Raw genomic sequence first — 17,123 nt, forward strand, 5'->3', positions numbered from 1 at the left:
CACGCAAGCCTGTGCTTTTATCTGTGAAAAAGCTCCTCTCATTTCACGTCAGACACCACGACTGACGACTCTTTTGAATAGATATGAGCTACTAAGCCCGTCCTCGAGCCATAGATTGATAGTGTCAACAGGTGGCCCACTCTCTCTTCTTTCTCCTCTCGTTTGAGCCACTAACGTGCCAGCCCCCAGATGGTTGATGCATCATGTAGCCAATGAAATTTCAAATCCAGTTATATGCAGTTTATTAAAGCTTCTAAAGCCCACAGTTTATGCAGTTGTATGTATGCATTTGAATAGACCACCTAAGCATTTGTTTTTAACTATTGTTTATGCATGTTTATGTTTTCATATAGTGATATTGCTATTAAATTTAAACTTGGACCATGTAAGGCTGTATGTGGATCCACTGTGTTTTCCAGCTAATGGGGGAAGTTGCAGGTCACAGACAGGCTTATTTTTAGCCTAAAACCATGCCTGTGCTCCTGCTCATGACCTTATAACAGCATGTGGGAGGCAAGTTTGCAAATTTGATTTGAATATTTTGTGGTTTTCATCATGATTGTTAGCTGTAATGTCATCTCAACTGTGGTCTGAAAAGTGCATTAGGTTGTGTTTTAACCCTCCAGTTGTACAGAGGTGGAGTAGTGTTTTGCGCTGCAGGGCAAATCGAGTGTGAAGATATGACATTGTGGTCTAAGCGTTGCTCCATGAATATTTGAAGCTATACAACTGTGTGGAGACGCTCCAGGATTTTTATTTTTTTGGGGGGGAAGGTTGAATTTGCTTGTTTTTTCAGAACTGGCTCAGCAGGAGGTATCACAGCTTGTAGAAATGATTTGTGAAATACAAGAATGAATATATAAGATAATTTTTTCTTGAACCATGTTTAACAGAGAGCTACCCACGAGTCACTACCATTCTGTCTGTAGTAAGATGATGTCATTGATTTTATATCTGATAGTTAAAGCATTTATTTTATTTTATTTTACTTCTTGTATAATCAAAGCTTTAACACCTCTGGTTCGTGGTCTGACATAATTCCGGTTCATGTTTTTATTTTGGGTATCTGCTAGAAAGTCTTTACATGCTTAAACATGACAACTACGGTCCATTGCTGCAGCACCTCTATTCACCCTCTCGCTGAACTCTCTGTTCTAGCGTCTGTCTTACAAAAAGTCTGGACTGATCTGATTGGTCAGCTCTTACAAAGCCTGAGAAACATATCAGTTTTTTGGTCAATGCTTTTGCAAACGTTACTGTGCTGGGGGCGGGGCTGAGATCAGTGACCGTGTGGGTGTGACATCACAATGTCACAGAAGTCCTGGCAGCTGGTTAGAGGGCACAGTTTCTGAATATGGGCTGTGTGCAATTGAGTGTTTTTTTTTTTTTTAAATACTTTAACAGGTTTTATACAGCAACTAGACCTACTTTATAATTGCAAAAAATGGAAATCTAATTTTCTACAGTATCGGAACTTATTTACAACATTTTCACTACAATCAGGACATTTTTGGTGTTGTACACTTTGCCCGAGTACATGTTAGATTTGGGGTTATTGTTGCAATAACAGCTGCAGGATACGTAGCTGGATGTGGTGAACAGGTAGAGCTTACTGATTTCCCCCTTTCCTTCCTTCAAAGTCCCCTCAAGGGAAAGTCCTTTCTCCGTCTACATCCTGTCTTTAGCACAAACGCCCCACAATTCACCTTTCAACAGGATCTGAATTCTGCTCATACTTTCTTTTGCCATGTATTTTTCCATCCGGTGAGGACGTGGCCCGGCTCACACGATGCTTTTGTGTCCCTCAGACAAACAGCTGCACAGCTGGCGGCAGTAGCAGAGCCCAACCAGTAGGGTGCAGCAGATTGCATAAGACAACTAGGGGACAGCGGTGGGGCTGATGGAGATCATCCATCGAGATGAGCGCAATTTTGTGTTGTGTGCATGTGTGTGCGGGAGAGAGTCAGAGGAGGGATAGGGCCGAATCGAGAGGGGGCTGACTGTGGAGCAGATAACAACAGGAATTGTGATAGAGAGGGGAAAAGGTTTGATAGAAGTCGGATAACAGAGGGGAGGAATACAGATCCTCAGGCAAAAGCTGGAGAAAAAAAAAAAAAAAAAAAAGACAGATAGCTGCTGCTCACACAGAATGAGTTCATGCTCAGAGGCTTCAAAGGCCGGTGCAGTGCCAACCCCAAAAAACAAGTCAAAAAACTTTACATTAAGCTTGAATGAATGTTTTCCGACTGTTTATTTTTACACTCCAGTGGCGGTTTGCATCGCGTTCGAGAGAGAGTGCGAGGGGTGAGAAGGGAGAAATGAGGACAGGCAGGGAAAGACGGGGCAGGGTGGAGGTGTAGCTGAATGCCATCCAGTCATCGGGGAGTCGGCCCCGCTTGTTCTCGGAGCTCGGCGTCTGAATAGAGAGAGGGAGTTCTGACAGAAACAAGCCGGCGCTCATTTACACTCGTCTTTCGAGCTCGGAGCGGTGCCAGTCAGACACGACAGAGGAAAAGGGAGTCTGGTGGGAAAACGCCACAAAAGCTATACTGCGTTTTATCCCAAAGCAAAGGCCATTCATAGGAGGCATCAGCTGTATCTTATTACAACGCGGTGATGCAACAATGAGCGGCATCTTCCTCCTACAGGATTACATTTTCTTTTTTTTCCACACAGGGGAGATGACATTGTAACGGTCATTAACATAAGCTTGACACAAACACACACACCTACTTCTGTGATGCCTTTAGAAATATGGGGGAGTTGTACTGACTTCCGGCTGCAGTTATATAACGGTACGATCGCGGTGAGATGTCCAGATTTCTAAAGATAAGCTGGCAAGTTACTTAGCAACCGCCGTGGAGCCGGATAGGGGAGCAGGTATGATTGCCAATGAACACCGGCCAAAATCTTTTAATCATCACAACTAAGCACGCACTCCAACACAGTGGCTATTTTTGTTTTCTGCCACCGGCTTTATTTTATTATTTCTTTTAACTACACTCAATTTGTGTTCCTCTGACAACCCCGTATTCATTAAATACCATTTGATGTGAAACGCTGCTAAATCGGTGCTCCAGAACAGATTCTCACAGATGAGCCACAAACGTTCATTTTCCAAGGCGCGACAATTCTGACACATGATGTGAATGTTACTATATGCTCTTTAACTTATATTTGAATCTAATTATATGCGCTAATCTAAATGTAGCGCATGCATTAACCTTTCTGTCTGCTTTTGTATCGTTCTGTCCGACTGGTCCCTTCTTTTCACCATTTTTTTTCCCTGTCTCATCGCCTCCTTGGCCTTTGGCATTTTACTGTGGACTTGATTGTAAGCAGCTAGCTCGACGCAGATGTTACCTCAAGTGTCTTTTCACCACCACACGCCAATCAGTTCTGTCTTTGAAAAACTCGAGGACCCCTAAACTATGCACTCAGTTATCGCTCCGAGAAGAAATGTAGTAGTGAAATTTCACGTCATTGAACATAGTCAAATCTAGATATCAACTGGACTTTCACCATGAGAAATGATTTTAAATCTCTCCGTCTGTTTATTTCGCAGTTACGGGGACCACGTCCAGCATTTCAAGGTGCTGCAGGACCGCTGTTCTCAGTACTACGTGTGGGACGAGCTCTTCTCCTCGCTGAACGAGCTGGTGGAGTTCTACCACTGCAACAGCATCGCCAAGGAAAGGACCGTCTTTCTGAGGGACCCCGAGCAGTTCGCCAGGGTGAGCGCGCGACCCCTCGTTTGGTTGTTTGCGCCTTTATCATTTCTTTCTCTCTGTCTCGCATTCAAACTGCCTCAACACTTAAATACCAAAGCAACCAAAGATAAGGGGAACCTTTCTTACTTATAGAGCATTTTCCCTTTCTTTCTGAGAAACCATGTAAACAGGAGGCTCTTAACGCTATTTTTTTTTTTTTTGCTACGTCAGTTCCAGTCTCCTCTTTAAACCATTTAAAACACATCTGTTCCTGTTGTCGTCCGTCTCCTCTGTCTTCCGTCTTCAGTTTAAGCCGCATTAGTTTTAATCAAGTATCTGATGAGACTATAAGACACAGCGAAGCAGCTTTTAGACAAAAAAAAAGTACACATAACAAGCTGCCCAGGTGTTGATGTTTCATGTCGCTGTGACTCCTAGGCATAACCAGTTTATTTATTTTTTTTAATGGAGCTGACAGCTATGGGAACATTCCATATGTCGGGGAAATATCCGGAGCTGCGACTGTGGCAGAAGGGTTTTGACATAGAGTTGCAGCTTGTAATGGAAGATCACAGGACTGCCGTCGGTTTGGAGCGAGGACCAAATCAGTCATCTCGGGCGCCGAGCCAGAAGGGAGTGAGCACCGCAGCGGCGAGGAAAACTGATTTAAGAGGCAATTATTATGTGAATCAGTCATGATTAAGTTGCTATGTATCAAGTTTGGACAGAACATTAGGTTGCCGTGTTAAGTCCAGTTTTTTACTTTAGAGTTCAGGCACGTAAGGAGCCGGGCCGAGGTTTCCACTCCTGTGCGTCTTAAGTGAAAAAGGTACTCAAGCATGCTCCCAGTTTGTTTGTAAATAACTTACATTAACTATTGATAAACCTTATTAAAACCACTGTAAGGGCACAATAATGCTGTAGGACGACTAGGCTTATCCCAGATTTCAGTGTCCTGTTCGGGGTTTAGCGAAAGACAATAAAAACAGCAGGTAGGTAGTTCCCATGATGGTGTCACCTGAGGAGAAGCTGTTGTTGTTGCCATTGTGCAGTCATTAGGCAGGCAGGATCACATTGCATGTTAAGTATTCCTAGGAGTGGCAGCGGAGCCACACCCGCAGGCGAATGCGGCCGTCGCGGGAGGGCTGTGATCCACAGCGATCCTGACACGACAGCGTGTTCGTCTCGCTGCAACACCAGCCACGTGCTAATACTCATCCCATCGTATTCACTTCTGGAGACTGCTGCATGGTGCCTAGGAGCAGGACCACCATTCATTATGGAGATCCATTGAGTTTTCCTTCAGTTACAGGACACAAACCGGCTAGCTAGTCTTGTATTAAGACATAGCAGCAATGATATTTACTGTTGGCCAACCGCATGCGATGTTGTTGAGTTTGAGTCTTGCTAGCAAAACGTTCCTGCCTGAGCGGACTAGTTTATCTCCTGTTGTCAAGTCGTAGCTAAGGTTCGTCTTATTTACTGGGGTAGTGAACAACGTCTCCATTGCAGGGGACTCTTTCAGGGGCTGCGCTAGGACTCAGTAATATAACACTGAGGATAAGGATATACTATTTAATTTTAATTTGTCTTGGGGACCAGAGGCATCCATTTTGTTCACATTTTTTATACCTGAGCTGTAACATCATTAGGGGGAATATCAACATACAACAATTCTCATGAATTTTTAAAAATATCCCCATTAATATTGGCAGCTCATGTTCTATATAGCATACAGCACTTAGCGTGTTTTATGCTCCCGGGCATGCTCGAATCGAAGATTAACAGGAAGTGACAAGTTACATTAAGGCCGCATTATCATTAGGGACGCATCTCATCATTTACGGCGATGAGCTCATTACTCATATATTCGCAAACAAGAATAATAAGGAATGTCGAAATCTCACAGTTACCAGCTCTTCAGCTCCTCTCGAATCGTTTTTTATTTCAGTCATTTTTTCTATGCAAGGTTGGAAGAATGCTAAAATCGTGTCTGAAAGCAGAGCTGCAGCTTCAGATTCTCACGTATTTTGAATGGCAGATCAGATTTCAGATTCAACAATGTACCAAGTTTGCCTTTCTGTTAGGAGTGCGTGGCCATTTTGATACCTTCTGTCTCAAGGCATCAGTCCAAAGAAACCTGGATGAGAACAGCCCATGTGACAAGTTCCTTGACGCCGCCGGTTTAATGCACTGCGAGTAAGTAAAAAGAAGTGCATTCTGGTGTGCAGGGTGCCTGTCGTCGCTGCTCTGGGCTACTTCTGAGGTAATCAGATGGGAAGTGGGGAGTTTGGTGGCCGATTAGTCATTGCTGTTAATAGACCCACACTAAAAGAGGAAGTTGCACACATGCATATACATCCTCCTTAGTCCAGAGCACGAGTGACACGTTTAAGCAGATAGTGGTATTCTGGCCGAGCATTGCCTGGTGAATTCACTTAATGCGCAACTTAATGTGTTTTTAGTACTTTTGATTGATATATATATATATAAATATATCAGTAGAGTTAATTTTTTTCATGCCTTCATGATCAGCAAAAGCCGTGCTCTGTGAAAATCTGATTGGTTGAAATGAGTACATAAGCCTCCCTTCAATCTTGTGTTCTTCTGAAGATGATCCACATGTATTGATCTCTGTGACGGGTGAGTTTCTGTTCAATAAATCTGCTCCTTCAGTAGCAGAGAGCTCCTCTCAGCCCCCTTTTTCCTCATATACTGTACTCGCTGTTGTGTAATGGAGTAAAGCGCTGCACTGAAGTCAGCAAGATTTGGAGCACTTCGTCAACTTTTCTTCTTCTCAGAACTTCATTTTCATTTTTTAAGATGGCAATTATTGGAAGACGGTTGTGCTGAGCAGCCAGGCTCGCTGCAGTATTTCACCTGGTGGAGCAGGAGGAGACTTCTGGTCCTAGAACTAGATTTTTTGTTTCACACAGCAGCTTGGTTTCATCCTGCCTCACACCTGAACAGTTTCACGCATGTTCTGATTCACTGGGGACATCGCACAGTATGTTCAGTCCTCTGAAAAAAAAAGAAAAATGCAGCTGGAGCAGGTGCAAGCTAAGAATTTAGCTTCGGGGCGTTTTGATGCTAGTTAAACTGAAGACAGTCGTCCCACGGGAGAATGAAAAAAACTGCATGACCCAAATACTGTCACAATCTAAATCTCTTTAATGTGAGCGACTAACACATTAAAAGCATTTTTTAGGACTTTATTTTGAAGTATTCACACGGTAGCTTATGTAGCTGCACCGTGCACCAACATCCGGCTGTCGTTTTGTGGAGCTGGTGTCACGGCGTCCGTGCAATAATTTATCAAAATGCGATTACATAGTTTTTACATACTTTCATTTGGCGCTGTCCATGTCGTCGCTGCACTGTCTCTGGATCTCAAAGTTAAGAGCTGTGAGGATCTGGATAAAGAATGAACAAACAGATGCTCCTGTTTATTGGCATTTGATTCTCTTATAAAACTGACTGAAGACTGTGACAGAACGTTTACGCTCGTTAATTTCATTGCTATTTTTATACTCATTCCATCACATTTGAGTGTGATTATGATGCACAGAGCTTTAGCTGATTTGCTCCGTACTCTTCGTGAATAAACACATAATAGCAGTGACTGGAGCCTCTTCAGTTATTACGACAACTAACGGCTGGTGCTTACCTCAAAACAAACTCAGCTACCCCACCCACATCTTCACAGCCGCTAGAAATGTATCATGTCACCACAAGCCTGCAGTAATAACAATCAAAGCTGAATAATGCTGGGTAGTGTGCTTTAACTGTCTTTTAGTTCAATGATTGGCAATAACAAGTCCATTAAAGAATGGTAAGCAAAATGTGTAAAAACCACTTAAAAAAATATGCTTTTAAAATTGAACACTATCAATTATGTTAGAGAGACGTGGAATATTTTAAGTTTGTTGAAAAGCTGATGATGATGAATTGCTGAGTATAAAAGAGAAGGAAAGGTGGGAACGAGTGGATTCAAAATGTTTATAAAACTCAACTACTGATGTATGAAAGGTGTGGACAGTATAGTATGAATGAGTAGATGAACGTTGAAGAGAGTATGAATAGTTTTCAAATAAAGCTGGGAGTTGGACTACATAGCTGGCTTAACTTTGTATAGAGAAGCAGATGGGGGAGCAGGAAGATTTGGTAAGTGTGAAAATGGTCTAGGTAATATGAGTTGAAAGACTTAAAAATTGCTTGAATAAGTGTGAGAATGTCAAAGTCCTCCGTGTGTGTGTGTGTGTGTGTGTGTGTGTGTGTGTGTGTGTGTGTGTGTGTGTGACTCCCGGCTCAGAAAGTTCATTTCATTGAGACATGAGCATCTCTCTTCTAGTCTCGCTTATAACTTGAAGACTGTAACTGTTATTGCTGAAGTTAAGACACCTTGAGACTAGAACCCCGCTGAAGGGTCTGTGTGACATTTGTGCGTTTGGTGTCAAAAATGTGTGATTTAGAAACAGGTTTGAATAAGAAAACGTCCCCGTTTGTGCCTCCCTCCTGAGACTTCCGAGTTCAGTTTGCACTGGGATTTATGCAGCACATATCTATCTCATTAGAGCCATACGGTACTTATTCTGAGCCATTCTGCCTCAGGATTAAATTGTGTGGGCATACGTCGCTTTGTTGTTCTGTATTAATATAAAGGGTTTAATAAGCGTTGTGTGTCAGGTGGGCCTTGTGTACGTTGTGTCTGCACAGCCTTAAAAATGAACAGTATATCCATCATTGGACTGGAAATACTGTACTCTGGAATGAGCCAATCAACAAACCCAGAACACTTCACATCAAAAAGATGCACCTATATGTTTTAAAATTTTCATCCATATTTCGGCAGTAAGTTTTGCATAGCTACAAGATCTGTGACTTGTTACACTGACAACAGATCTGCCATCAAGTCCTTTTAACATCTTAATTCTCTTATTGGCTTCAAGATGTGTGTTTTTTATTCCAAAATTTAGAAATCAAAACCAAAAACCTTACTGACTCTGCAGCATAATACATCACCATATTGTTATCATGTAATTGACTTTTCTAGACGGTAAGAGCATCATCACAACTGTCTTTTTTTAGTTGACAGTAAGTTTGGTCGGTCACATACAGTATCTGTGTTTCATACCAAAATTAGCACACTTTGCTGTGACTTTTCGTGCACTCGAGGTCACCGCGTTGCTCCGTCCCGGCCCCTTGAGATTACATGCGTCTGCATCGCAACATGCCCCTTAGCTGAGGGTGGCGTGATGGAGGTGCTTTGTTTACCTACGTGGCTACATAGCCCGAGAGAAAATCTGTCGTTCCGCGTTAGATCACAGCGGCTTAGTCATGTTTTTATTTCCGTAGCTTTTGTTTACTCTGCAGCCGTTTTAATGAGAGTCTCTGGGGGTAATTTGTACATTTAGTATGATCTATTTTAACAGTACAAATACACAAGGATTTGGCAACAAGGAAGCAATTAGGAAAAATGACAACCCGCACTTACCGTGTAAGAAGTTGTATTTTATTAAGTTGCAAGATATTGGTTTATAACTCTAATCTCTATCTTCAGTCTGGCATCAGAGCAAAGGGAGTCACAATAAAAAAAAAAAAAACATCTTGCCCATTCTTTATTATGGCTTCGAAGACATTTAGTGCACCGCGGTCATACAAAGTTCAAGTCAGCCTTCTTCACTACGCTGTAGGTAGAGCCACGTTAGGAAATTTAGCTTGGATCCAAACTGTCTGTTTTTCGCTGTCATTTTTCAAATGAGGGTCAGCTGGTCCTCCTATCTGGGGGCTTCATCTCGGCCTTCGGCATCAACAAAGCTCTGACGCCCACTGAATTTCTCTCACTTACTGAGAACATGTCTGCCAAAAGCCCACAACACAACCCTCACTCCACGAAAAGGTTTCCCTTACAGAAACGATGACATCAGAGAGATAACGAGACTACTTCATTTGCGAGGCGCAGCAAACCTTTTCTCGCCTCGCACACGGCGCCCAAATTCCCGCTGAGTTACTCCACATCTCCCCTCGCTGTCTTTGTAACCGTGTTGTGTATGCTCTATCTGCATCTAAAATATTAATGCCGTACGGTGCTTCTTCAGCATTTCATCTTCCCCCTTCCACAGAAGTGTGAGGCGGGGACACTAAAAGCACGAAAAACGCGTTGTTCCCTTTAGACCTTTGGATTATAAAAAGAAATCACGTTGGATTTGACCCATGTACTGTAAGTGTTTCGTGAAGATGATCTCTTCGCTGTTTTTGCTATGTTCTTAATTCCTCACTGTCTCTGACACCCCGCATGATCGCAGCTACTTACTTACTTACTTTTATTCAACACTACGTGGATCAGTTTCACAGACACGAAGTTAAATCCGTCGAGGTCGGGGGCTTAATCTGCTTTTTTTTGCGTGTGTTGTACTTTCTATTGTGTGGATTCCAAACTAATTCTACATCATCTCATTACATGGCCATCGACCGCTCCTTATCTCACCGTAGCAGGATGGGAAATAATAATTTTTATATATTTTTTTTTACTTCTCTCCCAACTTATCCACAATGTCCTCATGTCTAGGGGCTCTCTCCTCAAACAAGAAGCCCTCTTCATGCAAAAGTTTGCCTTCTTTTTGACACCACAATATTTTCTTTTTCGTTTAAATACGGCAAGTGGTTGCGGAGAGAAAATCTAGTATAAAGCTGTAGTGCGGAGTAATTTGTTCCACTGTCAGCGCTTGCTCTGGGTCGGAGCGGGCACCGAAGAGGCAGGATGATGATCATAAGGCGGCTGATTGGAGCCCATGAGGCTCATTTTAATACATCCTGACCTCTGAGCGCTGGTGCCGCTTTTTTTTGCCCCCGTCCCTGAAAGAGTCTACCACTGCATGATATACACAAAAGGTGCAGGACTGCACATGCGAACTCACCGAGCCAATGGACATGCACACACACGCTCCCCGACACCCCAGTACACACACACACGCGCGCGCATTGAGGTCTAGACGAGATCAGTGAAAGAATACAAAGATAAGTCTCCGAGGATTTTGTAGATTTGTGGGATTGATAAATGTGTTTGTGTCTCTTGATCTTAATCCCACCGTCTAGTTGGTGTGTGTTTGCGTGTTGCCTTGCTTGGATGCCTTTATACAGTATTAGGGCTTGGTCCAAGACAAAACACTCCACGACGTTAAAGGCCCCCCAACTGACATTGATACTTGACGGAAAAAACAGGAAAGATAGAAAACTACAATATTGGTATTCCTTTCAGTCTCTCACCTCCTTCCTCCCAGTTCATATCACATCCACTTTTACTCCGCGTGAGTGCAACTGACAGCTCGGAGAGGGTTAGTTAGGTTCAAGACGCTCTCCTTAAAATAGCCGGCTTTTATTCTGCTGCTCTTAAACTGCTTTTTACTTTTGCGAGCCAACAGAGATCGGAGGAGGCCAGCTATCAGGGGGAGGGAGGAAAAACACTCCTTTTGTGCGCTCAAAGAAAAAATAAGAGAGACAGAGAAAAAGCACAACACCTTGACGCGAGGCCCCCGTCAAACATCACAGATTTACAGACAGGTGTGTGTGTGTGTGTGTGTGTACACGCGTGAACTCATCTCAACCTCAAGCACACTGAAGGCCTGAAGAGACCATTTTCGGCGTCTTACTTTGTTTCTCTCAGGCCTCCACAAAGTACAGTTCTGTCATTTACTCTGTTTAAATCTGTTTAAGCTAATGGACCGCAACCAGGGCAGATTACTAAGATCTAGGTCTATAAACAAAATGTACAGACAAACTCACAATAAAGGTTGAAGTAAGTCATCACGTCTACAATATTGTAGATATTGTACAGAGTATGTATACAGAGGGCGTTTTGTTGGCGGCACATTTTACAGCATGTCAAAATGACAACCAAATATAAAAGTGTCAGGTGTAGCCCAAATGAGAACCCGCTACGACCTATTCATCTGCCTGGCTGTCTGTCAAACCCCTCTGCCAACATCTTACATCGCTAAATCAGTCTCCCTGTCATTGCTTCTCTGTGTGTCAGCGTGTCACATGTTCAAATTTCAAAGATTTCTTTTTTAATAAATCAATGTCCCTGAAGCGGCACACTCCAAAGAAATGCGTATATATTTTTACTCATGAAGGAATGGTTTGTCTTTAAAAAAAAAAAAAAAAAAAAAAAAAAGCCTCTCTATCTCACCGCTTTGTTGCCAAAAGGTAGATGAGATGGAGACAAGGTGAAACGACTAGCTTTGCTCTAAAACAATCCGGCAGTAGTTGTTATCTGTACTGTATGTCCACTATCTGTATTCGTTGATCCTCGTGGTATGATGTACTTGTCCCCCATGTCACCTTGTCTTTCACCTAATTTCACCAATAAAAAAAATAAATAAATAAATAAATGAATAAATAAAATAAATAAAAATAAAAAAAATAAAAAAAATAAAACAATCCGGCACACATTCATGTTGAAGGAGATGTGTTATGCTCATTATCAGGCCCCTCCTCTTAATATGGGTTACTGCTAGAGTAGGTCTGCAGGCTCTTTGCTGCAGCACTGTATCTGTACTCTGTTTTAACATATGAGTGAGTCAACATTATAAGGTAGGCAGTTTTTGTTACCTGGTGAGCTGGTTCTGCCTGTTTCCAGTCTTTTACTATGCTAAACTATCCAGCTGCAGGCAGTAGCCTAATATTTAATGTTAGGAGAGTGAATGACAGTTTTTTCCTGAACTGTCAAACTGTTCCTCTAAATGAGTCCTGAGTGAGGCTGACCACAGGTGATATTTAAACATTACTTTGAATATTAAAATAAGAAATCCAAACAGACTAAACTGTCATGACAATCAGGGTAGCAGCGTGTATGGACTGGTTCACCAATAAAGTGACGTTTATAATCGTTCAATCATCATGCAATATCTACTTCAATGTCCGTTTTTCCACTTCAGTCTGTGTGCTGCCGTCTTGGTCAGACTCTCCTCATCATATTAATATTTTAATGTGAAAGGACTGACGGACCGTGGTCTGGTTAAATTAATGTTAAATGAAAAAGATGAATAAAATATACGCATACTTTAAGGGGATGAAGACTACATTGTTTATTAAATGGACACAGTGTTAGATGGTCCTTTATACCTGAACCCAAGGACTCCTTTTTGGAGCATAGCGTACATCTGGGAATATTATATTATTCCATGTGGTGTTTTTTTGGTTTGTTTTGCTGTGTTTCAATACTACTATATAACACTTTAAAACTTGCTTTTGTTGTTGAGTTGATAAAACCATGATTTTTCACTTCATCCAGTGGGGACTTTTACAAACCAACATATCTTGCTTGAAAAAATTATTTATATTGTACGAATAAAAACGAGTCGTTCATTCTAAGAGGCAGCTAAAAGTTTTCCATAATCGCTTAGGTAGCTGAAAAAAAGTCAAGTTAGTCATGTCAACAGATTAATTAATCTGAGGGATGTGTCAGGAAGGACTGATGACCTGTCTTAACGTAACCTTAACATGACCTTCTTTATTTCTAAATCTCTATCCTGTTGCTATCAATTGGACAGTGTTCAGAAAAAACCTTGCGTAGACAGGCCAGATCAAAGGTACAGTTCCACACTTAAGATTTTTGTTGTTGTTGTTGTAGTCATGAATTAGATGAGATGATTGACAGCCACCCACGCCTACGCCTTTCCAGTAAATATGAAGCTAAAGCAGGCAGCTGATTAGCTTAACGTAAAGACTGGAAACAGCGAGCGTGACTCTGCCCAAATCTGACAAAATACGCCAAGCTAGCAGTTTCCCGCCGTTTTCATTCAGTATGATGAGGTAGGCTAACCGGTAGCTAGTTGGAGCCGCATGTTTAGTGCTCAAACATGTGGTCGGAAAACAATCTTCTCATCTACGTACAAACATAAGTCTTCGCAAAAAATTAGCCTACATAAGCTTTTCTGAAATTGTTAAAACTATTACTTTATTCCACGCTAATTACCACACAGATCTCTTATTAAAGCCTATAAAATTATGAAATGATAAAAAGTTGTAAAAAGCCAATTCTTCATTAATGTTCTCTTGTTTCCTTCCTCCACAGCGTCCTCATCATGCCCACGCTCTCTTCGACTTCACCCCACACCACCCCTCCCAGCTACGCTTCCTACGTGGCGACGTCATCGAGCTCCTCGACTGCTCCGATTCGCTGCGATGGAAGGGCCGTTGCCACGGACACGTGGGCTTCTTCTCCCCTGAGTACGTCCAGCCCATTTACCAATGCCAATGATTTGGTGTGTCACTCAAACCTACATCCACCTTGACCCCGCCCCCTCACACTGCATCCCCTGCTGCACAATGTTTGGAGCCTGACGAGCCGCGAGCGAACTGCTCATCACGTCACTGACTCCTCCCTTTTTCCCCGTGATCCCAAGTTTTTTGTTCCGAGCAGCCGCAACAGGCTCGCCAACCGCTTCCACCCGATCCCACAGCTCCACCTCTCTTTAAACATGTAAAGCATAAACGAAGATATGGACCTTGCCACTGTGGAGAACTCATACAGATTTGCACCCAGTCAAACACACACACACACCCAAGCATAATCATTTATTACAGCTTACCAGCACAGGTGGAGGCCAAATAAAAAGCAGCACGAACACACTCACACTGACCTGAGTGTGTGGCCCATGGGAGGTCGCGGAGGCCCTTTCTTTCCCGGCGTTTCCCACGAGGAGATCCGGTGGAGCCGAGCAGAGGGAACACAGAGGGTCATTGTGTTGCGAACATTTGGGCCAGACACTCTCTGGATACTGACACAGCAGATTCCTCTCTCACCAGGCTGGTGTGTTTGCAAGTGTGTGGAGAGGGTCGGAGTGAGGATGTGTAAACTTGCAAACTTTATGTCCATGTATTTTGTGTGTGCATGTGTGTGTGCGTGTGTGCGAAAGTGAATGCATAAGCGTGTGAGTTCGGTGTGTGTGTGCGTGTGTGGAAGGAGGTTGCTGCGTCACGGCGACCAGTGAGACGAACGCTGCACGGACGCTTTGTGCTGAAAATACACAGCTTAAAATGTAAAACGCTCAACTCAAACTAATGGAATCATTTGTTTGTTTCTATGTATTTATTCTTATTCATGTGTAATCTTAAAAAAAACAAAAACACATATTACAATTAAGATTAAACATTGTACAAAGGTTTTGTTTCTGTCGCAGAAGGTAATTTAAGAAAAGCACATTTTATGTGATTAATAGTGAAAAGTTGGACCGGTCTTCCTTAACCTGTAATGACAAATCATTTAAATAAAGTGAAACATTTACCTCTTTGAACTCGAAGCCTGGACCATTAAGCATTCATTTCTATTACGTGAATACGTCCATTCGAATATAATACGGTGCGTAGAATACACTTTGTGACAGAGGACTTCCAACGCAGGTGTCAGACACACAGAGACAGAGTGTGGATGATATTCAGATTTTTCTGCGGTTTCAAATTTGGTCACTGTTTCTTTTGTCGAAGCCGTTTGGGTCGGCAACAAGATTTTTGTGGGTTTTTTTTTTTGTTTTGTGAATGTTTGCTTGAGCAGTTGGAGCCTGGCTCCAGACCAACTATTCACACTGAACAATGACTTGAAACAACTTTGTCTCTTACATAAAGTTGCACTTTGTGATACATTTGAGCTTTTTAAAAAATGTTTTACTGTCTTCTGATGTCCCCAGAATACAGGAATGTGCAATCAACCATTTATCAGTATTGATTAAAGCCAATAAATCGTCTGTGCTCATTACATTAGCCTTTTCTACCCTCAGGTGTGCATAACCTACAGGCTATGCGTTTCTTTTTAAAATACAAAAATGTGAAATTGATGATTATCTTATCGGTATTGGCAATGAAGAGCATGTGATTATCGGTTATCCGCATCGACTGAAAGAAATTCACTTCATCCATTTTTAAAGGGTATTTTCACACATTAAGTAGCCATATAAATCGCACTGACACTTGCCTTGATGTTTGACACCTTACGTCACTTTAGCCGCAGTCTGAAATCGCCGGCGCTCTGTCCTGAAAAGAGGCGGTGATGTCACATCGATGACGCCGATGGAGTTGATGGAGCGATTACTGGAAGGATGGAAAGTTTAGCCTCTGCACGGGGTCGCACACTTTTCTCACATCTTGTGGACTTAATTATTTTTTTAAAACAATAATAAGCTTTTAATCAGCAATGAAAATAACTCACAATGACTCACGATGTTCAGTGAACTGGTTTTAATGCTGCGTATAATGAATATTAATAGGGTAATAATATTGTAATTAGCATGTCTCGTTTCACTGGCATGTTATTGTTGGTGTCGACAAGAGGCATTAGGTCTGAGTGCGTTTATGAGTGTTCGACTGAAAGGCATTTCGACCGATGACACACAAACACACACACACATAGAATATACGGCAGTTGACTGGTGCTATGTGAGGAATGCAGCGCGGCCTCTCTCACCATGATGCGATGCCTGAAAACGAGGCAGGAAGCAGACTTACATCCTCTAATACGCCTTTCGAATGAATCTCTTCTGTTCTCCTCTCTCTTTTGTCTCCTCTTATTCTTTTTTAAACAAACCACTTCTTTCATTCCTCCTGACAAGAGTCACCTCTGCCTCGTCAATGACAGCTAGTCAATAATCCACCGGTGGCGGCGGCGGGGGGGAAAGAAGAAGAGAGAATGCTAAAGGTGTACCAGAAATAGCACCGCTGTTTTCTTCCACTCGTTCTTTTTTTTTTTTTTTGAAAAATCGCTGAGTCACTTTGAAGTGCTGCGGATAAAGAGCTGACACAGGCCGGCACATTTCTGATGACGTATCTGTGTCACACTCTCGGAGCGGGACGACAGATGAATACGAAAACGTCACTGACACGCAGTCACAAGGAACGTTAAAAAAGAAACGCTGGGTGAAAAGTGACACGTGAGAGAAATAAAGCGAGATGGAGACGAACGGGAGGAAACCGAAGTCGAGTTGTGAGATATCGGCCAAACGAGAGAAGATAGAGAATAACACATGTAAAAAAATATACAGAGGAAGAAGCACAGTACTGATGAAAGATGGAAATGGGTCAAGGACAGTGAACGAGAGCGTCAGTAAAAGAGCACATTACAGGGAAAAGGTGTGTGAGCTGTGAAATTTAAAGGCGTTAAACAGTTGAACCAGTTTGGCTGACTGACTGACTGACTGATTGACTGACTGACTGACTGACGGCCTCTGGCTATTTGGGCCCTTGCAGTGACATAGCTACAATCTTCCTGCCGATCAGTCGACTGCCCTGTAAATCCTCAGGAAAGATTTTCAGATATACTGCCAATCATTGAGTCAATAAATCAAAAGATGACGCAGCCAGGCGATGACTCAGAGAGACACCAGCGAGTGATTCACCCATCTGAGGGTTGCTGGAAAAGGT

At 42.5% G+C, this 17,123-nt stretch overlaps 1 protein-coding gene across 1 annotated transcript in view; it reads left to right on the forward strand.

Moving 5' to 3' along the window:
• The window catches only part of grapa (GRB2 related adaptor protein a), a 30,229-nt gene extending 15,216 nt beyond the window's left edge, over positions 1-15,013 (forward strand). The window contains exons 4-5 of the mRNA XM_030408241.1: positions 3,566-3,734; positions 13,786-15,013. Of these exons, the coding sequence (XP_030264101.1) occupies positions 3,566-3,734; positions 13,786-13,971 (355 nt within the window). The 3' untranslated portion in view covers positions 13,972-15,013. The remainder of the gene's footprint in view (positions 1-3,565; positions 3,735-13,785) is intronic.
• The last annotated feature ends 2,110 nt before the right edge of the window (positions 15,014-17,123 follow it).

The sequence above is a fragment of the Sparus aurata genome, chromosome 23 (genome assembly GCF_900880675.1).
Source record: "Sparus aurata chromosome 23, fSpaAur1.1, whole genome shotgun sequence".
Classification (NCBI taxonomy): domain Eukaryota; kingdom Metazoa; phylum Chordata; class Actinopteri; order Spariformes; family Sparidae; genus Sparus; species Sparus aurata.